This window comes from Rhinoraja longicauda, chromosome 1 (assembly GCF_053455715.1).
Source record: "Rhinoraja longicauda isolate Sanriku21f chromosome 1, sRhiLon1.1, whole genome shotgun sequence".
Lineage (NCBI taxonomy): Eukaryota > Metazoa > Chordata > Chondrichthyes > Rajiformes > Arhynchobatidae > Rhinoraja > Rhinoraja longicauda.
Genome location: NC_135953.1, coordinates 87642748 through 87667923, shown reverse-complemented (window position 1 = coordinate 87667923; position 25176 = coordinate 87642748). Strand labels below are relative to the sequence as shown.

Sequence of the window (25176 nt, the reverse complement as noted above, 5' to 3'; positions counted from 1 at the left end):
CCCCATATCCCTTGATTCCACTAGCCCCTAGAGCTCTATATAACTCTCTTAAATCCATCCAGTGATTTGGCTTCCACTGTCCTCTGTGGCAGAGAATTCCACAAATTCACAACTCTTTGGTTACATTTTTTTTTCTCACCTCAGTTTTAAATGGCCTCCCCTTTATTCTAAGACTGTGGCCCCTAGTTCTGGACTCGCCCAACATTGGGAACATTTTTCCTGCATCTAGCTTGTCAAGTCCTTTTATAATTTTATATGTTTCTATAAGATTCCCTCTCATCCTTCTAAACTCCAATGAATACAAGCCTAGTCTTTTCAATCTTTCCTCATATGTCAGTCCCGCCATCCCAGGGATCAATCTCGTGAACCTACGCTGCACTGCCTCAATTGCAAGGACGTCCTTCCTCAAATTAGGAGACCAAAACTGTACACAATACTCCAGATGTGGTCTTACCAGTGCCCTATACAACTGCAGAAGAACCTCTTTACTCCTATACTGAAATCCTCTTGTTATGAAGGCCAACATGCCATTAGCTTTCTTCACTGCCTGCTGTACCTGCATGCTAACTTTCAGTGACTGGTGTAGAAGGACACCCAGGTCTCGCTGCATCTCCCCCTTACCTAACCTAACTCCATTGAGATAATAATCTGCCTCCTTGCTTCTGCCGCCAAAGTGGATAACCTCACACTTATCTATATTATACTGCATCTGCCACTCACTCAACCTGTCCAGGTCACCCTGCAACCTCCTAACATCCTCTTCAGTTTACACTGCCACCCAGCTTTGTGTCATCTGCAAACTTGCTAGTGTTGCTTCTAATTCCCTCTTCCAAATCATTAATATATATGGTAAACAGTTGTGGCCCCAACACCGAGCCTTGCAGCACTCCACTCGCCACTGCCTGCCATTCTGAAAAGGACCCGTTTACTCCTATTCTTTGCTTCCTGTCTGCCAACCAATTTTCTATCCATGTCAACACCCTACCCCCAATACCATGTGCTCTAATTTTAGTCACCAATCTCCCGTGCGGGGCCTTATCAAAGGAGAAAAATACCAGAGTGAAGAATAACGCTGAGGCATTATAGCTAACAGCTACCGAGAAAATAGTGATAGAAAGTCTTAGGGTTGGAGTGAGGTATGTTTGGAGATCATGACTTCACCCGTAGCTTATTGAAGAGGGAAGTAGAAAAGGGGATCAGTGTTAATCGGTGCTCGATAGTTTGTGCACTCTGTGGACTGAAGGTTTCCGTGATCTGTGTCTTTATATTTTGAGTCAATCAGTCAGCATTGCTGCTAACACACTGCAGTGTTATAATACTGGCTCATGGCGAAGAGTATTTGTTTCTGGCATTTAGGCACAGTCTTTGCAGATTGGCTGTTTTCTGCTTTCAGCAGATTTTATTGCCTTCTAATCTGTGCTGGATAAATCCCTTTGGTGCAGTTATGTCACTGGTAACCGTATATTAATTTTCAGTGAATCCAATGTTCATTGTGCTGTTGTGGCCTGTAAATGAACGTTAATAGGATGAAACTGCCAACAGACTGTAAGGCATCGGGCATTTGATAGCTCAGTCTGCATTTTTTGTAAGAGGCATGTTTTCAATTTTTTGGCAGCTTTCCCAGACAGAATTGAATATCCATTAGACGAACATTATTCTTGCGTAAAGATGTGCCTCTGCCCCTTGCGAACATACAGGAGCCAGCGCCTTTGTTCCTGGTGCAAATCCTGGAACTGCCACGCTGGTGACCTTTGGCACCAGCTCTACCAGTGAGGTCATTCCATTGTAGTACTAACGGTAGGTCTACTCACATGATTACTGTGGCACAGAAGCCAGCCAAACGTCCTGGCAAACAATCATATCCTCCGCCCTCTCTTCTCAACCGACCAGTCGTAGAGTCATATAGCACAGAAACAAACCCTTGGCCCACCATGTCCATGCCAACCAAAATGTCCCATCTAAGCCAGACCCATTTCCCAGCGTTTGGCCCGTACCCTTCTAAACCTTTCCTATCCATGTACCTGTCCAAATGGTTTATAAATATTGTCATTGTACCTGCCCCAACAACTTTCTCTGGCAGCTCGTTCCATATACCCACCACCCTCTGTGTAAAATGTTGCCCCTCAGGTTCCTATTACAGGTTCACCACCGATTTTCCGGCTCCTCCTTTAAGCCGGACAAACTCACGAGAGCACACTTGGAATGCTCCTCGAAAATTTGGCGCCTAGACAGGGTAAGGCGGCCGATCTCGACCTCATCGGGACTTCCGTGCTCTGCGGCCGGGGCTCTGGAACTCCGGCCTGGCCAGAGCCAAGCAGATCCATTCGCATAGACGACTTCCGTGGCCAATAAGTGGGTCGAGTTTGCCCCCTTCAGCCGGGGCTCTGGAACTCGGGCCCGGCTAAAGCCGGCAGATCCATTCCCTTAGACGACATCCGAGGCCAACTTTGTGGGCCGGTATCTTAGCTCCCTGGCAGTCGAGACAGACTGTTCTGGTACCGTTGGACTCCTCTTGGACTTGGATATGACTTCTGTTAGTCCAGCAAAACAGATTATCCAGAGAGGCTCTGGAACCTAGGGTGCCAGAAAACCAGTGGTGGACCTGTAAATCTTTCCTCTCTCACTTAGACTACTAAGAAGAAGGCACAAGTTTTCTCGCAGCTGCCTTTATAAGGCAGCCAAAATTCCCTTCAGGCAACCTCAAGAGCTGAGACTGTGATCCAGGCCTCTGGCTTCAATACCTTATTTACCCGCTTACAATTTCTTCTGTGCAGTTGTAAAACAACCAAGGAGAGGTTTAATGAAAATCAGAAATAAAATCTGTAGACGGTGGAAAAATGAAACAAAATCAGAAATGATAGAAAATGGCGATCAGGCGCAGCCGTCGAGTTGCTGCCTTACAAAGTCATAGACCGGGGTTCAATCCTGACTACGGGTGCAGTCTGTACGGAGTTTGTACGTTCTCTCCGTGACCTGCGTAGATTTTCCCTTGGAGTTCCGGTTTCCTCCGACACTCCAAAACCGTACAGCTTTGTAGGTTAATTGATTTGGTAAAATTGTAAATTGTCCCAAGTGTGAGTAGAATAGTGTTAATGTACGGGGATCGCTGGTCGGCCTGGACTCAGTGGGCCAAAGGGCTTCTTACCGCGTTGTATTTCTATACCAAACTAAACTAAACCAAACCACCAGTCTGGGACACACCTTTAGGCGAAGGTAGACGCAAAATGCTGGAGTAACTCAGCGGGACAGGCAGCATCTTGGGAGAGAAGGCATGGGTGACGTTTTGGCTCGAGACACTTCTTTACACCTTACGGCTGCGTGTTCAGTCCAGTGCTTTATTCTCTCCATACCTGTTGCTGGGTAGCTGTTCACAGCTCTAACACCATCTTTAAATTCACCAATGATCTCACCGTTGTTGGACAAACAATGAGTAACGACAAGTCAGAGTACAGGAGGCAGTTTCACCATTCCTATCCCAGGGCATATAGTACTTCACTCTTGACTTCCCATCTATATCGTTATCATGGATCTTTATATTCTACTCTACCTCTTCAGTATCCAGATTGGAATACTTCTGAGGCATATGGCCACATACAAACCCTTATGCTGCTTTATTTGACAAATTGCAAGTGAATGCACAGAGCAACAGCTGCAATCACTTACTGCACTTCAAACCCTTCCTCATGACCAAGAATAATAATATATCATACTACCTTGGCCTTAGTAAGGCGATTGATTTATACTTGCTTTGATCCATCTTGTGGTGAATACATGAGTCTGGTTGGCACTGGTCTTGGCCTTTCTCTCTATAGACTGCCTTGAGTGATTGATCGTGAATAAAGGCTTCTCCCCTCCTCTTTGGTACTTTTGTATTCAAGAATTGGGGAGAAGCTGGTCTTTCAACTTCCTTTCCATTCATTCAGTGATTTATCAGTAGGTTTGGCAGTGAGACAACTATCATCTCATATGAATGAATTCTCAAAAGATTCAAACGAAAACCATTCAGTGGTGTTGCATTTGGGTGTTCACAGAGGTGCCTGATCTAGAATGTTTCACACCCGTCTACGCCAACCCCCCATGGTCACCAACCACATTCACTACTCCAAAGGGCTAAGAATCAGACTGCAGATGGAAGTGACTCTTGCCAGCCGTCCTGAACTGCGATGCCCAGAGTTACAGAACATTCTGTAATTGCGGGCTAACCAAACACCTAAAGATTTAACATGCCATTCTTTTTGTATTTAAAACAAAACAAAGTTTCCTGCATTCATTCCTTTCTCCCTGAATTTTTGAACATGGCCCCTATTCCATTCATCCATCCCATCTCTGCCTTTGCAGTTCTTTCAAAATGCTGCCTGTTGGATTTTATCATTCCTCCGTGTGACACATGATCATTCAGTACAGTAAAACACAAAGTGCTAGAGGAATTCAGCAGGTCAGGCAGCATCTGTGGAGGAAATGGACAGGTGACATTTTGGGTCGAGACCCTACCTCAGACAGATTGGAGTGAGGGGGAAAAGCTAGAAAAGAAGGGTGGGAGTAAGACAAAGCTTTACAAGTGATAGGTGGATACTGGTGAGGGGGGTTGATTGTCAGACGGGTGGAGTAAATGAGAAAGGCTAGAAGTAAAGACGATGAAGAAGTAAAGAGGTAAAGATAGTGGACGTCACAGGTAGATAGTGTGGTGAAGAAGTGTTTCGGCAAGCAGCTCTTAATTAGTCAGGGATTTGAGCATAGAGGTTGAGACATTATGTTGCATTGTACAAGATGTTGGTGAGGCGGCACTTGGTGCCGTGGTAGTCTGGCGAGCTGACCTCTACTGTGCTGAATCCAGGCACCAGCTCTCGGACACCCCCTCCTACTTATCTTTGGACTACGATCCCACAGATGAGAACCAGGCCATAATCTCACAGACCGGAAGTCTGATTTTATCACTTCCGGCTGTCTGCCCTCCACAGCCTCCAACCTTATCGTTACCCAGCCCCGCACAGCCCGGTTATATCTTCTCCCCAAAATCCCTAAACAGAACTACCTTGGCAGACCCATTGTTTCTGCCTGCTCCTGCCCCACTGAATTAATTTCCACATACCTTGACTCCATCCTATCCCTCTGGTCCAATCCCTCCCGACCTATGTCAAAGGCACCTCAAAAGCCCTTCATCTCTTCAATGACTTCTGTTTTCCAGGCCCCCACTCCCTCTTCTTTACTATGGATGTCCAGTCACTTAACACCTCCACCCCCCACCAAGAAGGTCTTAAAGCCCTCTGTTTCTTCCTCGTCTGCAGAACCAGCCAATTTCCCAGTTACCAACACTCTCCTCCGCCTAGCGGAGCTGGTCCTCACTCTTAACAACTTCTTCTTTGACTCATCCCACTTCCTCCAAATCCAAGGCGTATACCATGGGCAGTTGTATGGGCTCCAGCTATGCCCGCTTCTTTGTAGGGTACGTCGAGCAATCCCTGTTCCAGACATACACTGGCCCTATCCACAAACTCTATCTCCGCTACAATGATGACTGCCTCGGGACTACCTCCTGCACCATGCAGAACTCACAGACCATCTCTGACATCTCCCTACTGTTTCTTGATCTCACCATCTCCATCACAGGAGATAGACTATCGACTGACATCTATTATAAACCTACTGACTCCCACAGCTATCTAGACTACACTTCTTCCCACCCTGCCTCCTGCAAAGACTATCCCCAATTTCCAATTCCTCCGTCTACGCCGCATCTGCGCCGACGATGAGGTGTTCCATACCAGGACATTTGAAATGTCCTCATTCTTTAGAGAATGGGGGTTCCCCCCTCCCATTATAGATGAGGCCCTCACATGGGTCCCATAGCTCCGCTCTTGCTATCCCTTACCACAGTCACAACAGGGACAGAGTTTCCCTAGTCCTCACCTTTCACCCCATCAACCATCGCGTACAGCACACAATCCTCCAATATTTTCGCCACCTCTAACAAGATCTCACTACTAGCCACATCTTCCCATCTTCACCCCTTTCCGCAGAGACCATTCCCTCCACAACTCCTTGGTTAACTCATCTCTTTCCACCTCTCCCCCCCCCCCCCCCTCCCCAGGTAATTTCCCCTGTAACTGCAGGAGATTCAACGCATGCCCCAATACCTCCCCCCTCGACTCCATCCAAGGAATCTGACTCTGACAGTCCTTTCAGGTGAGGCAGAGGTTCACTTGCACCTCCTCCAACGTCATTTACTGTATCCGTTATTCCACGAGTGAACTGCTGTATTTCGGCGAGACCAAGCGCAGGCTCGGCGATCGCTTTGCTGAATGCTTCCACACATCCGCCTAAACCTATATGATCTCCCGGTTGCTCCACTTTAACTCCCCCTCCCATTCCCATACCTCGGCCTCCTCCACTGTCAGAGTGAGGCCCAATGCAAATTGGAGGAGCAACATATTTCACTTGGGCAGCTCACAAACCAGCAGCATGAATATTGACTTCTCTAACTTCAAGTAACCCTGGCATTCCCTCTCTGTCCATCCCTCCGTCATCCTAGATCTCTGACCAGTAGAGACAGTCAGTCACAATCAGTCGGATCAGTTCTATCATCTGGTCATGACCACATTGCATTTTAAGGAAGCTGGTGTGCATCAATTACATGCAGTGTTTATGCAATGCAACAGTGAAAAGACGATGGGTTTGACTGGAAAGTGCCATGCAATGTCCTGAGTTTGTGAAAAGTGATACAAGAATACAAGTTTCTTTGTTATTTTCCAAAATGGGGACTGAGGCCATCATTGGAACCCTTGACAAACTATTATGATAAAAGGTCACAGACCCGAAACATTGACTGTTTCTCGTTCGACTGATGCTGCCTATTCATCTCCCAGCATTTTCCATTGTTATTTCAAATTTCCAGTATCTGCAGTTTAAAAAAAATAAAAAATTGTTGGTTAGATTGTGTAATGTTTATGTCATGCATCCGGATTTGAACTTGGGTTTTGGCTTCAGGTGCCTCTTGATAAATATCACTGGTAAACTTCTACTAGGGCAGCAGCTCACAATAGGATTCGCTGTCTGCTTTTTGTATTGAACAGAGGGTCGACTTGACTTCAAATATTGTGCGTATAAATTGATTGATGGTTCTGGGCTCAAAATAAGGGCAACAAACGAAATTCACAGTGAAGCGCCCAGGTTTATCAGCAATGTGTGCAAAAGGTAAACAAAAAGCAAATTGCCTGTCATATTGATCAGCTGTTTACCATCAGACCATCTGCTTTTAGCTGGTGGGTTCCAGGCAGAAGCCCTCACCATACAAAAGAACTGAGAAAACACTGCTCCTACTCTGAGCAATTATTTCCACCATCGTCCTACTTAACATACAAAGAATGCCAGCTCCATTTACAGATCATGCTTCTCTATTAATCATTTACCCACACAAGATTACATTATTGTTTGCTGCTTAGTAGCTACCAGAGTGGGGGAGGCCTTACACTAGCTGCTCAATATCTGTCCAAAGAAATAAGGTAATAACCGAGAAAAGACGGTACTATTGTTTTCATGGATGTTTGCTTACAAGATCCTTTGCTTGATTAGATTCTAAAGTTATAAGGGTCTGTGTGCTTGACTAATGACTGCAGAGCAGGAAGACTGCAGAACAATATAAGAGAGAAGGAGGCAGTCAGGGGGATACAAACTGAATGCTCTCCCGCTCTCTCTCTCTCTCTCTCTCTCTCACTCAAGGTTTAGTGGATTGGCATTACCTAAGAATGCCAAAGAGATCATTAACTGCCTGCAGGAAAGCTACTGCATGTGACTGCGGCTGCAAGTCAACTAAAAGTCAGTTCTCCTTTTGACTGGATGTTTTTTTCTGCCTCAGTCTCACTGCTGGAGGCAGCAAGTAACAGGACAGACTGCAGAGCTGGAGCTGTTTCTCACAGAGCCGTCTCCGTCAACGATGTCTGGCACTACAGTGAGCACACTGATGGGATTTTCATGCTTGTCTTTGATGAATAATTGCTTATGAACCATCACCATTTCATTTTTTGTGCCTTTTGAGCCTGAGAATAATCACAGTGACTTTCAGTTTGAAGAATAGTCCATGTGGACAGCGTGTGCAATACAGACTAAATTAAACATTTTGCAATGCCTGAGAATAAGAATATCATATTCTGTTCAACTAGTGCTTTGACATATCCTACTTTCCTTCCAAAAACTACTTACAGGAAAATTAAGCGATGCTTTAGCTTCAGAAAAGGTAAGTTTGCTGGACTGTGAGCCAGATTTCAGCAGCTGTTTAAAATGACAAAGTTGGTCTGTTCGTGTCACATTAGCTGGGAATCTATGCTTCTACAGGTGTAACGTTTATTTGCTCTGCATGAAAAGATGGCTCATCATGTACAATTGTTTTCCTCTTTATTTGTGGTAAACGTACTGGTAGTTTTACAAAGAGATCTGGTTGGGGAATTAATCGCAGGCTATTTAATTGGGATCAACAGTTCACTTTCCATTGCAGATTGCCACAGGTCTCGCCTGTGCAAGGATGCATCACACTTCATATGATTGTATGGACACATATTTTGAATGATGAAAATTTTATAAATAAGAAAAATTAAGCAGTCTTTAAGTGGAAGTTGAGTCTGATGGCTTTGGTTTTATTTGATCATTTAACCAGTGATTTAAACATTGTGCTTATATTAAAGATAGACACAAAATGCTAGAATACCTCAGTGGGCCAGGTAGCATCTCTGGAGAAAATGGATAGGTGACATTTCGGGTTGGGACCCTTCTTCAGATTGTGATTATTTTTCCTGACAAGCATAACTCTGCTGCACAGTTTGTTAGGTATAAACTACAACTGGAAGTTATCTGATAATCTGTTCTCGTTCTGTCTCTGCATGAAAGGTATCTTTGGCCAAAAGCTTGAGGACACTGTCCGCTATGAACGACGGTATGGGGCCCACATGGCCCCAATGCTTGTGGAGCAGTGTGCTGACTTCATCCGCCAGAGAGGACTGAAGGAAGAAGGTCTTTTCCGGTTACCTGGTCAGGCCAATCTGGTGAAGGAGTTACAAGAAGCCTTTGACTGTGGTGAGAAGCCATTGTTTGACAGGTAGGGATCCTGACATTCATTTTGCAGATTGGCAAATGTATTACCTTTTGGATCATTGGTTACTCTCTAATTTCCCTTATCACCCCTGAGTCTTTAACCATACTATACCCTCGAAAGTCCCTGTCCATCTTACTTGGAACTCCTTATCTGAACACTTCAGTAAGTTTTCATCCCTGTTGCAGGACCAATCCGGCTTTGTTCGAAGCCACTAATAATATTCTGTGATATTGTAATGAATCCATCCCTCTTTATCCTTGTCAGACTATCTTCAGCCTATGTCACATTTGACCATGATGTCCTCCGCCAGCTCTTCCCCACTTTCAGCTGTTTACCCCTTGGTCCTACTTCCCAACATCCAGTCACCTCCCCTATCTGCAGCTCCTGGTCAGTCCCTCCATGTTCCTCCACTCCCCCCTCTGCACCAGGCTCGCAGCCACACCTTTACTCCAACTCACATCACTACACAACTATGTCCCACTTCTCATCTGGAGTGTATTTCTCTGCACCATCAGAGGCTGAGGGGAGATCTGGTTCCAGTATATAAAATTATGAGAGACACAGATAGGGTAGACACTCAGAACCTTTTCATCAGGATAGAAATCTCAAAGACAAGAGGGCATAGCTTCTTGGTGAGAGGGGCAAAATTTAAAGGAGATTAGAGCAGTGCTTTTTTTTCAGTTCAGTTTAGTTCAGTTTAGTTTATTGTCATGTGTACCGAGGTACAGTGAAAAGCTTTTGTTGCATGCTAACCAGTCAGCAGAAAGACAATGCATGATTACAATCGATCCATTTACAATGTATGTGTAGATGTGCAAATTTGCAAACATGATAAGGGAATAACGTTTAGAATAAGGGAATAATGCTAGGATAACGTTTTGATAAAGGAATAGCTTTTGTTATGCAGAGGGTGGTGGGTGTCTGGAAAGCACTGTTGGGGGTGGTGGTGGAGGATGATATAATAGTTTCACAAGAGATTTTTAGGTAGGCAAAAGGACATGAAGGAAATTGTGTGATTTGGATAATCTGAAAGCAGAGATTAGTTTAATTTAGCATCATGTTTGGCATGGACCTTGTGGACTGAAGGGCCTGTTTCGGTGCTGCATTGTTCTATGTTCTATGTTCATTCCCTAAAATAATGATTTGGTCTGCCCACCCTTGCAACCATGCTGAAACCCAACTGAATAATGTCTGAACTACCCCTACCCCCTAATCTCTGGCTCCTGAGGTCCCAATCACAAATTGATCCTTTCCTCACTGACTAACAATCACAGCCCTGATTTACCAATGTGTTGAAACGAACTGCTGATGCTGGTGTATACCGAAGATAGACACAAAGTACTGGAGTAACTCAGCCAGTCAGGCAGCATCTCTGGAGAAAATGGAATGGTGATGTTGGGGAGGGGTCCTGACCTGAAACGTCACCCACCCTTTTTCTCCAGAGATGCTGCCGGACCTGCTGAGTTACTCCAACACTTTGTATCTATCTTCCTGATTTACCAATATTCGAGGCCCCCTCCTTGGGCCTCTAATTGCTGTTGTCACCTACCTTGATGCCAGTGATCTAGGTAGGGCCTCCATTCAGTCCATGAGCCAGCCCACTACCCAACAGCCATTATCCAAGGATGTGCAATGCCAGAATCCTGAAGCCTCTGGCACAATCCAGTGTTATGAACATTTTTATGGCTCAAATCTTGGATCCAATCTTGTGTTGTTTTTCTTTAGTGCATGTGATATGGACATTATGGACCAAACATTTTTGACTTATTATTTTTTGAATAGTTTACAGTAATATATGCCATAAAATAAACTATTTTAATTTTTATTTAGGATTGTTGTTTTTATAAACATATTATTGAAGTTTCATAATTTGATTTCATGAAAGATTGATGAAGATAAAAATATTGTATATTTTAAATTTATTGTTGGCTGGGCTACAATGTCCTTTTTTTCTGGTTCTGTACCTTAATATTTTGCTAAACATTTTTTAATACAAGCTGAATGGCTATTAATATGCATAAATACTTTAGAAACCTTTTTTAACTCAAAAAACATTGTGGTGAACAGACCTCTGTGTGGTAGGAAAGAAAACTGCAGATGCTGGTTTAAATCGAAGGTAGACACAAAATGCTGGAGTAACTCAGCGGGACAGGCAGCATATCTGGAGAGAAGGAATGGGTGACGTTTCGGTCGAGACCCTTCTTCAGACTGATGTCAGGGGAGGGGGCGGGACAGAGATAGAATGTAGTCGGAGACAGGAAGACTGGTGGGAGAACTGGAGAGGGGAAGGGGATAGGGAGGGAAAGCAGGGACTATCTGGTTAGAGAAGTCAATGTTTATACCGCTGGGGTGTAAACTACCCAAGCGAAATATGAGGTGCTGTTCCTCCAATTTGCGCTGGGCCTCACTCTGGAGGAGGAGGCCCAGGACAGAAAGGTCAGATTGGGAATGGGAGGAGGAGTTAAAGTGCTGAGCCACCAGGAAATCAGGTTGGTTAAGACGGACTGAGCGGAGGTGTGGGAGGAGTCGACAACTCAACAGCTACTCCTTCGACTCCTCCAACTTCCTTCAACTCCAAGGCGTAGCTATGGGCACTGGCATGGGCCCTAGCTATGCCTGCCTCTTTGTAGGGTACATCGAACAATCCCTGTTCCAGGCATACACTGGCCCTATCGCCAAACTCTACCTTCTCTACATTGATGACTGCATTGGTGCTACCTCCTGTACCCATGCAGAACTCACTGACTTCATCAATTTCACCACTACTTTCCACCCTGGTCTTAAATATACTTGGACCATCCCCGACATCTCCCTCCCGTTTCTGGATCTCACCATTTCCATCACAGGAGACAGACTTGTGACCGACATCTACTACAAACCTACTGACTCCCATAGTTATCTTGACTACACTTCTTCCCACCCTGTTTCCTGTAAAAACTATCCCCGACTCCCAATTCCTCCGTCTACGTCACATCTGTGCCCAGGATGAGGTGTTCCATACTAGGGCATCGGAGATGTCCTCATTCTTTATTAAACGGGGGCTCCCCTCTTCCATCATGAATGAGGCTCTCACTCGGGTCTCCTCTGTATCCCGCTGCTCCGCTCTTGCTCCCCCTCCCCCTATTCGTAACAAGGACGGAGTCCCCCATGTCCTCACCTTCCACCCCATCAGTCGTCGCATACAACATATTATCCTCCAACATTTCCGCCACCTCCAATGGGATCCCACTACTGGCCACATCTTCCCATCTCCACTCCTTTCTGCTTTCCGCAGAGACTATTGCCTCCTGGTCCACTCGTCCCTTCCCACCCAAACCATCCCCTCCCCAGGTACTTTCCCCTGCAACCACAGAAGATGCAACAACTGTCCCTTTACCTCCCCCCTCAACTCCATTCAAGGAACCAAACAATCTTTCCAGGTGAGGCAGTGATTCACCTGCACCTCCTCCAACCTCATCTACTGTATCTGCTGTTCCAGGTGTCAACTTCTCTACATCGGCGAGACCAAGCGCAAGCTCGGCAATTGTTTTGCTAAACACCTCTGCTCAGTCCATCTTAACGAACCTGATTTCCCAGTGGCTCAGCACTTCAACTCCCCCTCCCATTCCCAATCTGACCTTTCTGTCCTGGGCCTACTCCATTGCCAGAGTGAGGCCCAGTGCAAATTGGAGGAACAGCACCTCATATTTTGCTTGGGTAGTTTACACCCCAGCGATATGAACATTGACTTCTCAACTTCAGATAGTCCCTGCTTTCCCTCTCTATCACCTCCCCCTGCCCAGTTCTCCCACCAGTCTTCCAGCCTCCGACTACATCCTATCTTTGTCCCGACCCCTCCCCTGACATCAGTCTGAAGAAGGGTCTCGACCCGAAAAGTCACCCATTCCTTCTCTCCAGAGATGCTGCCTGACCCGCTGAGTTACTCCAGCATTTTGTGTCTACCTCTGTGTGGTAGTTCAATGGGAGACTTTCAATGAGAAGATGGTGCTAACTTTCCATCTGGCTAGACATGAATGTTGTCAGGTCTATTTAGAATTTTAACCACTCTGCAAAGTATTAAATCCTCTCCCCTTTAAGTACGTACTTATCTCTGTGCCTCATTAGAGCATCTAATGCGGATTTGCATGAAAATAGCTATTTGATGAGCAGGCAGTTTGATGAAATCCATTCAGTTTGTGGATGTTGTTTCCCTTATCTTTCTTATTGTCAATCATTCATAAACCATCTTATTACCATGAAGAGTTTGCTGAAAAATCTCAAACAAAAATAATGCTGCAGTACTCAACTTGCAGGCCAGAAATCAGATGGTTATTTTTTAAACTGACCTTTACCACATGATTTTTGCTGCAGGACTTGAAAAGGAAAGCACTGCTGTCTGTGTTTAGCAAAGTTGAAACATTTGCTTTAAGGCACGGCAGGGACAAAGAAGACATGAGTCAGTCTAATTAAAAATGGATAGCAGTTAATAGAATGGAAATGAGGGAGGATGGCAAGAGACAATCGGTGGGAATATATGTGGAGTTTTTCGTAGATAAATAATAGACAATAGGTGCAGGAGGAGGCCATTCGGCCCTTCAAGCCAGCACCGCCATTCACTGTGATCATGGCCGATCATCCACAATCAGTACCCCGTTCCTGCCTTCTCCCCATATCCCTTGACTCCACTATCTTTAAGAGCTCTATCTAACTCTCTCTTGAAAGCATCCAGAGAATCGGCCTCCACTGCCTTCTGAGGCAGAGAATTCCACAGATTCACAACTCTCTGGATAAAAAAGGTTTTCCTCATCTCCGTTCTAAATAGCCTACCCCTTATTCTTAAACTGTGGCCCCTGGTTCTGGACTCCCCCAACATCGGCGACATGTTTCCTACCTCTAACATGTCCAATCCCTTAATATTCTTATATGTTTCAATAAGATCCCCGCTCATCCTTCTAAATTCCAGTGTATACTAGCTCAGTCACTCCATTCTTTCAACGTATGACAGTCCCGCCATCCCAGGAATTAACCTCGTGAACCTACGCTGCACTCCCTCAGTAGCAAGAATGTCCTTCCTCAAATTTGGAGACCAAAACTGCACACAATACTCCAGGTGTGGTCTCACTAAGGCCCTGTACAACTGCAGAAGGACCTCTTTGCTCCTCTACTCAATCCTCTTGTTATGAAGGCCAACATGCCATCAGCTTTCTTCACTGCTTGCTGTATCTGCATGCTTACTTTCAGTGACTGATGTGCAAGGACACCCAGATCTCGTTCTACTTCCCCTTTTCCTAACTTGACAACATTCAGATAAAAATCTGCCTTCCTGTTCTTGCTACCAAAGTGGATAACCACACATTTATTCGCATTAAACTGCATCTGTCATGCATCTGCCCACTCACACAACCTGTCCAAGTCACCTTGCATCCTCCTCACAGTTCACACTGCCACCCAGCTTTGTGTCATTTGCAAATTTGCTAATGTTACTTTCAATCCCTTCATCTAAATCATTAATGAGACCCTGGACAAGATGGTTGACAAAATCAAATGAACAATTCATTAAAGAAGATCAAAAATGCTGCCAGAAAGTAGTTTGGTGTGAAATATACTCAACTGGAATCTCATTAATTATACATTAATAAGCTATTTCATGATGAACCACATCAGCAACAGATAATTGAAATGTTAATGAAAAGAATGCATGGAGATTTAATGAGAAAACTGCAAACAAGTTGCTATGGCCACTAACACCATGACACATCAAGCGTTTATTTGATCATTAATATTTGAACAATGTGATTAAAGTATATCTCAAACAGCTTATCTTATCGAGGTGGGATTGAGCAATATTGTTTTCAAACGAAATGCAATGCTAGGCCAGTTTGTTCTGGTCCAATCAAGTTGGGCTGTGCTTAGTACTGAAAGAGACCAAAGCAAATCATTCAAATTCACTTCCATCGTTGCCAACGATCAAGATCGGATGTGTATGCAGTAAAAATGAACAAATCTTCCTGGTCTGGAAAATGTACTGACCTCAGCCAACAAGGCATGTGACAACCCAACCTGAACCTCAATGTTTTGGCAGAATATATGCCCAGCTCAGCCAAACACAAAGCATATAGTTGGGACTCATCAGACTCAAGTCACATAGTGTAGCTCAAACTGCGCCTGCTTTATGTCCTTAACTGGGCCAATGATTTATTTAGGTTCCAGTATCACTTTAATGTATATAAAGCCAGAACCACAAAAATATGCTTTCCTATGAGAGTTCACATAATCTATGTTTCAAAGTTCTCACTATAATTTTATTCAATTAGATGACAGTCTGATGTAATTTCAGCCCAAATTAGGTGAAAATGGCTGTATGCATCAAGGCGGACAATTACAATATCTGCAATCTATTCAGAGAGTGAAAAGTTGGCTGCACTTGCCGTATCTTGTAACTCATTGCGCCGAGTCCTTGCCGACTAACGGTCAGCGTACATTAGTTCTAGACAATTTTTACAAAAGCCAATTAATAAACCTGCACATCTTTGGAGTGTAGGAGGAAACCTGAGCATCCAGGGGAAACCCATGCTCAGAGAGAATGTACAAACTCAGAACATACAGCACCCGTTGTCAGGATCGAATCCAGGCTACTGGCGCTGTGAGGCTGCAACTCTACTGCTGCGCCACTGTGCCGCCCTAAATCACATGTGCATTAGTTGCAAATAAATGAGCCAAAGCTTTGAATGGATGCAATGTTTCGTTTACTAATTCACAAATCTAATTGCTTAAAGCACTCTGCTGGCTCATTATTGAGATTACATAACTTTTAAGTGCACTTTGCCAATTTAAAAGAGACATCTGGCATAATTGATAAAATCACATGAGATCAAAGATGGAAACAAAAGAAAACAGTAGAAATGAGCTCAGAAGTTCCCTCATTTATCAAAATTATTTGCATGCTGCTACCAAGAATGATCCTCTGATCAGTGGTAATTGTGATCTTGCTTCTGTGTAATTAGAATGGATTCCAGCTCCATTCTGGACACTCAGATTTTAATGATAAAATCAGACGGTGTTGTTGCACTGTTAAACAGAGACTCCATCGGCCTTCTGAGGTGATGCAGAGAATTATGTGGCCATTATCTTAACCTTCAACTAGTACTGATCCTAGTAACTGGATTATTTACCCCATCGCTCTTGTTTGACTTAACCTTCTGAGGATTTGCTGCTAAATTACATAGGTGACTTTCTTTCGGAAGCATCTCACGAGATGTGAAGTATTTTGCAAAGGCCCGAGACACCATGTAGACAGAAGTTCTTGAATGGATATGCATCGCACTGCACAGACACGCAGTTATTAAATGTTGTTTATAGTTTTACAATTATACAATGTAAATAAAAGGATAAGTAACCCTCTATCAGATAAACCATAAACCAGGCTCCAGTTATGCATTTCTAATACACTTACTGAAGCGCTCTTTTATTTTCTACGTGAGAATTGAGTTTCCATTCTGCTGCTGGTGACTGGCCACCACTTGTGAATGTCCTTTCAGAAAATATTGTAACAATGGGGCAGCTGAGTCCTGTTGGCAACCATCAATGTGCGTTCAACAGACACGAGTGATGATTATTCATATTTATTTTCCAATTAGTGCCTACTTGGTTTACTTTCCACACTAATCGCTGTTGGGGGAAAAAGGAACACATGTGAACCACATGTGAACCATTATAGTGAAACTAAAAATAAAATGACCTTGGGCTGATATACTCAGAGCTTATAAAATGAACCATAGAAATAACCTTTCCTAAACGCAGACTGTGGTACTTTCTTGGCAGCTCCAGAAAGGCAGGAGAAGGGAGGGTGCACTTTGAACTTGAACTTCACAAACAAAGAGGAATACTTGGAGTAATATAAATATACACTCTAAAATTCATCACAAGATTAGTCTCTTAAATCAAACAAGATCAGAAATGGAAAAAGGGGATGTGAAGAACGGAGAGTTCTATGTTTAATAACACAACCTTTGGAAAATGTGAATGCGTCAATCAATTTTACAGGGTTTGCAGGGCAAAAGAATAGACTAACTGACTACTCCTGATGTCTGATGTCCACCCGATAATTCCTGTAAAGAGCGTCTGATTCTGTCTGGATATCAGACAAAAAACTATTGATTCTGGAGAATTGATTTCCCTGTCAAGTGTCGAGTTTCTTGCTGGCAGTCACTATCATGGCTTATCCATTCGGAATGACCACTTTAATTTTGATATAGTTTAGAAATACATCATGAAAACAGGCTCTCCTGCCCTCCAAGTCCACACTGACCATCGATCACCCGTTCACACTACTTCCATGTCATCATATGAAGAAAGACTGGATAGACTCGGCTTGTACTCGCTGGAATTTAGAAGATTGAGGGGGGATCTTATAGAAACTTACAAAATTCTTAAGGGGTTGGACAGGCTAGATGCAGGAAGATTGTTCCCGATGTTGGGGAAGTCCAGAACAAGGGGTCACAGTTTAAGGATAAGGGGGAAGTCTTTTAGGACCGAGATGAGAAAGTTTTTTTTTCACACAGAGAGTGGTGACTCTGTGGAATTCTCTGCCACAGAAGGTAGTTGAGGCCAGTTCATTGGTTATATTTAAGAGGGAGTTAGATGTGACCCTTGTGGCTAAAGGGATCAGGGGGTATGGAGAGAAGGCAGGTACGGGATACTGAGTTGGATGATCAGCCATGATCATATTGAATGGCGGTGCAGGCTCGAAGGGCCGAATGGCCTACTCCTGCACCTATTTTCTATGTTTCTATGTTTCTATCACACTTTTGCATCCACTGCTTGCCCATTGGAAGTGATTTACAGAGGTTAGTTAACCTACAAACCCACATGTCTATGGGATCTGGAGGAAACACACTTGGGCATAGGGAGAACGTATAAATTTCACCCAGCACAGGTCAGGATTGAACCCGGGTCTCTGGTGCTGTGCAGTAGCTCTACCAGATGTGCCATTGTGTCACCACATGGAGGAAGTATCGCAGGTTTGTGAGCTGTAAAGTTGAACCAGGGAGTAAACTCAAAAGAATAAAATGGACATTCAAGGAAAACAAACCATGGAGTGGATTTTGTATGGCTTAACCTGTGAATGCTCACTACAGAGGAAGGAAACAAGAGAGTTCCAGTAGAATAATGCACTTTTACTTGTATTTCCAACACTGTTTGCAAGTCACAAAACATTCATGTACATTGCACATTTATGAGAGAGTGAGATCACTTATCGTCATGGTAGCAGGTTGCTGGGTTGTGACTATATAATTTTGCCTGTATCTCACTTTGTACTGGTGTCTCACATGGTGTTGCACCAACTGGCAGTCGACTCAGTACATTTATATTCTGATCGCACCATTACTCTTATACTTCATAATGTTATTGTGTGTAGACAATATTAATATCAGTCTGAAGAAGGGTCCCAACATTAAACGTCACATATTCAGGTTCTCCAGGCATGCCGCCTAACCCATTGAATTACTCTAGCATTTTGTGTCTTTTTATGTAAACCAGGATCTGCAGGAAAGGCTTTTGGCCCATTGGTCTTCATTACTCAGAGTATTGAGTATAGAAGTCGGGAGGTCATTTTGAAGATGTATAAGATGTTGGTGAGGCTACATTTGGAGTATTGTGTTCAGTTTTGGGCACCATGTTATGGGAAAGATGTTGTCAAGCTGGAAAGAGTGCAGAGAAGATTTACGAGAATGTTGCCAGGACTCGAGGGCCTGAGCTATAGGGAAAGGTTGAGCAGACTAGGACGCTATTCCTTGGAGCGCAGGAGGATGAGGGACGATCTTATAGAGGTGTACAAAATGAGAGAAATAGATCAGGTAGATGCACAGAGTCTCATGCCCAGAGTATGGAAATTGAGAACGAGAGGACATAAGTTTACGGTGAGGGGGGGAAGTAATTAATAGGAACCTGAGGGATAACCTTTTCACACAAAGGTTGATGGGTGGATGGATAGAGCTGCCAGAGGAGGTAGTTGAGCTAGGTACTATCGTAACATTTAAGAAACATTTAGACTGGTACATGGATCGGACAGGTTTAGAGTGCCAAATGCAGGCACGTGGGACTAGTATAGATGGGCCATATTGGACGGTGTGGGCAATTTGGTTTCGACGCTGCAAGACTTTATGACTCTATGATTCTATGATCTCCATTCTTAGAACAGCACAACAAAGCTACACCAACACTGCAAAGCACTGTATCACAAAAGGAGTAATGACAGCTTCACTGAATCATGATAAACAAGAACCTATGAATTCTGCAGCAACTGCTTTGGCTCTTGGAACTCAGATTGCTTTGTTGTTCATCTCCACTTTGTCCTGTGATTTAGCAACACATGGGGAGCTCACAACACTTTGCTTAAAGATGACAGAAAACATTCATTACCTTCAACTCTGTTAAGTAGGTCAAACTAGGAGCTTCCAATGCCATCTTAAGCTTGTCCCCATTTGAGTGAAGCATGTTAGGATATAACAGTATAACAGTATAACAGAACTTTATTGTCATTCGGTATAAATACCGAACGAAATTTCAGCAGTCACAAGACACAGCAAAAAAGAAAAGAACACAGGACACACGACCCCAACACCAACATCCATCACAGTGACTCCAAACACCCCCTCACTGTGATGGAAGGCAACAAAACTTCCACTCTCCTCCCCCCCCGCGCCCACGGACAGGCAGCTCAACCCCTACCGAGGCAACCGACACGCACAGCCCCCGCAAGGGGATGGAAGGCCCCGCGGCCGAGCCGCACCGGACACTGAAACGTCCCGCAGCCGAGCCGCGCCGGCGATGTTAAGTCCAGCGGCCGAGCCGCACCGGGCACTGAAACGTCCCGCAGCCGAGCCGCGCCGGCGATGTTAAGTCCCGCAGCCGAGCCGCACCGGGCACTGAAACGTCCCGCAGCCGAGCCGCGCCGGCGATGTTAAGTCCAGCGGCCGAGCTGGAAGGCCCCGCGGGCGATGGAAGGCCCCGCGGCCGAGCTGCGCCCTGGGGATAGTTGTACATACTATTATCTAGAGCCAAGATATTCTCTTCTGCAATGTCATTTGCTGTGAAAAATTGTTCCATCCTTTCGATATATTCAGTCAATTAAATTATGTAAAGAATATGATGTACTATTTCTCTCTTGCTTTACCACAATGTGAGTATAAAAGGCTAATTCAATGAAATTCAACTCCATATTGCGATAATTCAGGGTACAAAGATACTCATAATTCAGGAGAATCAAATGTACAAATTTGTATAAGACAACATTTTTTATTTTTTAACTGCTTATGACTATTTGGCACTGAGAGCAATAAGATTACAACATAGGATCCACAGGGTCATAAAGTCCACCCTTTGATATCACAAAAATGCACAACCACTCTGTATCCTCTGTCAACAAATCTACAATGTTAAACTATGGGCCAGTGTTCAAAAATAAAAGGTTACCTACTTAAAATAGAGACGGGAGGAAGTCTTTGGAACTCTCTTCCACAAAGGTCAATGGATGGAAAATCTTTGAATATATTCAGAGAGAGTTCAATAAGTACATTGAGGGAAAGAGGTTAACCAGAGTGAAACTAGGAAAAACATAGCAGCCATCTATGCGAGGAGTCACAGGAGATGGGCAAGGTCCTCAATGAGCATTTCTTCTGTTTTTACTGTGAAGAAAGATGAGAAGGCTAGGTAACTTGGGACATTTAATGGAGATGTCTTGGGGACAGTTCTGTAATACTTTTGAGGAAGAACTGGACATGCTAAGGTGTATGAAGGTAGATAAATCTCCCAGGCCTGATCAGATATATCAGAGAAATTGTAGGAGCCCTGCCTGAGTTGTACATATCATTGTTAGACACGGGTGAGGTGCCAGATAACCGGAGGGAGGCTAATATTGTGCCTCAATTTAAAAAGGTCTGCAAGGAAAAGCCTTGGAATTATAGACCAGTATGCCTAACATCTGTGGTTGGTAAATTACTGGAGAGGATTATGAGGGATGATATATATGCATTTGGATAGGCAGAGACTGATTTGGGATAGTCAGCATGATTTTGTAGGAGCAAAATTGTGTCTTATGAATTTGATTGAGTTTTTGAAGGTAACCAAGAAGGTTGAAGAGGGAATGTCTCCTGATATTGTCCACATGGACTTCTGCAAGGCCAGAAGAAAGGTCTTGACCCAAAACGTCACCTATTATTTTTCTCCAGAGATGCTTCATGCCCCGCTGAGTTACTCCAGCTTTTTGTGTCTATCTTTGGTTTAAACCAGCATCTGCAGTTCCTTCCTACACCTTTGATAATTATATTACATTGATAATGTTGCTCATGATAGGCTGCTCTGGAAGGTTAGATTACATGTGATCCAGGGAGAACTAGCTAACTAGATACAGAATTGGATTGATGGAAGGAAGCAGAGGGTGGTAGTGCAAGATTATTTCTCAGACTTGAGGACTGTGACTCGTTGTGCATGGCTGTTTGTCAATGGTTTGGATGAGAATGTGCAAAGTATGATTAACAAATTTGGAGATGACATTAAAGTAGCTGAGTGCCTCCTAATTTGTATGTTCATATGTACGCTCCTAATTCTTGCTCAATGTCAAGAATCATTGTCTAAATTGTTGGGGTAATTTTAATCAAATTACATCAAGAATAAAGTAAAGTCCAGCAGGGTATAAAAAACAGAGATGTTGATTAAAAAAAGAGATTATAAAAAAAGATTACAGCTTAATCAATTTTCGTAGTATTCAATTATAATAAAATACCAATATTTGATATGGTCCCATTGAACTGCCTAGCCATGTGTAACCCCATTGCATGATCAATCTACCAAAGTTCTTGTCAATTTCACTGTGTAATTATGGTAAACACTGACAAAAGAATTAAGAGGTATGGGGAAAAAGCAGGAACGGGGTACTGATTTTAGATGGTTAGCTATGATCATATCGAATGGCGGTGCTGACTTGAAGGGCCGAGTGGCCGACTCCCGTACCTATTTTTCTATGTTTCTATGTTTTTTTATGTTTCTATAATTGCAATCCCAAAATTCAGGCTGCAGTAATTTGTGTTTCCGTCAGATCCTTCGTTCAATAATCTGAGGAGTTTCTGATAAGCCTTTGTTTTCATCAGTTCATGTTATACAGCAGAATTAGGTAATTTGGCCCATCAAGTCTACTCCGCCATTCAATCATGTCTGATCTATCTTTCCCTTCAACCCCATTCTCTTGCCTTCTCCCTATAACCACCGACATCCTTAACAATCAAGAATCTATCAATCTCCTCCTTAAAAATATCCATTGACTTGGCCACCACAGCCATCTGTGACAGTGAATTCTGCAGATTCACCACCTATGATTAAATACATTTTTTCTCAACTCTTTTCTAAAGGAACGTCCTTTTATTATGAGGCTATGGCCTTTGGCCCTCGACTCTCCCACTAGTGGAAACGTCCTCTCCACATCCAGTCCTTTCACTATTCGATAAGTTTAGATTCGATAAATGAGAGGTCCCCTCTCATCCTTCTAAACTCCAGCGAGTACAGGCCCAGTGCCATTAAATGCTCATCATATGTTAACCCAATCATTCCTGGGATCAGTTGTTTTTATCCAAACAACTTCAGATGTGTGTTTAATCATGTGTTTTGTTACAGGGCACTCTATGCAGCTGCTAAAACACGTGAACTAGTGTATCAAAGCAATGTTTTTTGTTTTACTGTAATGTCCCAGTTTTAAATGTCAGTTGCTCCAGCTGTACATATACTCGCTGTTCCCTCTGTTCTCCCCAGCTTCTGAAAAGAAGCAGGCTACTCTAAGTAACACTCCTCCTGTCCAGTCAGGACACTGGGCTAGCACATGGACAAGGCAGGACATTGACTCGCGTTAGGCAAATTAAATCAGAGGTAGAGGTTTACATTCCAACATACGGAGGGAAACCAAATAAATCATTTGCAAAGAAAGGATTTCCACCAGGGTTCTGCAGAGGTAGCAATAAATTATAATCATATTAATAAATGGAAGGGAAATAGAAACAGATACAGGAAACAAGAGACCCATTAGTTCCTCTTTCAGGCAGATGTAACATAAGGAGAATTGATTAATGGAAGTAATCTTAGATTAACAGGGCAGTGGATTGTGATTAATATGGAAGATATCATATTTAGAACAAAGAGTCACAAGTTCAAACTCATAAAATCTAAATTTAGGACTGATATATGGAAACCTTCTTCACACAGAGAGTGATCAATACCTTATGTGGACTTTGAAATAGGTTGATGGGAATGTAAGATCCACAATTGTTTTAGAAAAATATGAAAGCTGCACTTGTGGATGGAGAGTTGTGACAGACCAAAGCCTGGCTACCAACGTTAAACTAACAGTAACAGGAACTTTCTTGATCTCAATTTGTTTGATAAAAATCTATTAGTTTAAAATTTACAGATACAGGCTAACCCTGTTACGAATGCCTGAGACAGATACCTGAAGATATACCCAGCTCCTATAATATTATTAAAGTAAAATGTCTGACGTATATAAATACATCTATTCCTACAAACGGCAGAACTAATTTCCTCTCTCACTTTCTTATCAGTCTCATGTGCCTTTCATGTAATTCATTACATTATTGCAGAAGTATGGTTACAATATTGAGTACTTGAAGTCACCTGTAAAAATGGAACCCATTCATAATGTGTTCATTAGTCTGTTGTAGAAACAAGGAACTGCAGATGTTGGTTTAGCAGGGAAAAAGACATAGTGCTGGAGTAACTCAGCGGGTCAGGCAGCATGTCATTCTGATTTAAAGACATTGCTGCTGCAGTAATGCAACAAACTTGAAAAGTTCTGGAGACAGGACAATTATTAAAGGACAGTTTATCTTGTAAGGGAGAAGTGGTGACAGTGACAGAAGGGTAAAACAGGCAACATTTGAGGAGGATGGCTTTCTTCGGTTCAAAGCTGGGTAGGGTTCAAGCAGAAGGCTCACTATCTTGGGTAGAATATAAAGTTACTTATTGAAATAATTATTACAACTGCCAATGCCTGAGCTTCATTTTCTGCCTCCAACCCACACCCTGGGCACTGAGGCGTCTGCTGTGCCTGGATATTTCATTTTGCTGTTTATTTGGAAGATTAAGGCTCTTATGCTGTATTTTTACTTAATTTGTATTTTTGTGACTGATGTGGACAAGTTTTAGAGAAGTCAGATAAAGGCCATTATTTTCCTCTGGTTTAAATGGAGGCACCGCCGCTGGTTGCTCTTTCCAATGATTTGCGAAGTTTCCAATGTTTTGCTCTTTTTATGTCTGGCTGTTTTTATGTCTGGCTGTGGCTGCTTTGACAGTCCAGAGTCGCCTTCCAGAGGGAAGTGCTTCGAAGAGTTTGTGGCCAGGGTGAGAGGGGTCAGAGATGATCTTGCCCGCTCGGTTCCTGGCCCTTGCAGTGTACAGTTCGTCAATGGGGGGAAGGTTGCAGCCAACAACCTTCTCAGCTGTGCGAACGATCCGTTGCAGCCTCCGGATGTCGTGCTTGGTGGCTGAGCCAAACTAGACCATGATGGAGAAGGTGAGGACGGACTCAATGATAGCAGTATAGAATTGGACCATCATTGCCTGTGGCAGATTGTGTTTCTTCAGTTGCCGCAGGAAACACGGCCTTTTTGACCGTGGAGTCGAGTGAATACAATTGTTTTTTAGCACCCATTGATATAATTGGAAGGCTGGAAATCAAATTGAGTGAGCTCTCCGGATCGTGTTTTCCATGCGGTATATTCAGTGGGCTGAAGTCTTACATGAATTAATGGTGGAGATGTGAACAAGTGGCAAGAACTATTCCCATAAAACATTAGTGATTATCATCCCTCTCTTTTAACCCAAGCTTCATGAAAAATGATGTAATGCATAAGTATTAATTTTCACCTCTGTTGCTCTTGCTATCAGGTTTGTTGGGTGCTGGGGAAGATGGTAATAGTTTCAGAACAAGTATAACTGATGATTAACTCAGTTTAGTTCAGTTTCGCTTTTGTTGCGTGCTATCCAGTCAGCAGAAAGACAATACATGATTACAAGACATTTATAGTGTATAGATACATGATAAGGGAATA

At 43.5% G+C, this 25176-nt stretch overlaps 1 protein-coding gene across 8 annotated transcripts in view; it reads left to right on the top strand.

The window, feature by feature from the left end:
* arhgap24 (Rho GTPase activating protein 24) overlaps positions 1–25176 on the top strand; it is a 406341-nt gene that overhangs the window by 353955 nt on the left and 27210 nt on the right. For 5 of the 8 annotated variants that reach the window (XM_078401974.1, XM_078401965.1, XM_078401982.1 and 2 more), the window contains one exon: positions 8878–9085. In XM_078401974.1, the coding sequence (XP_078258100.1) occupies positions 8878–9085 (208 nt within the window). The other 3 variants (XM_078402030.1, XM_078402020.1, XM_078401990.1) reach the window with 3 other exon arrangements.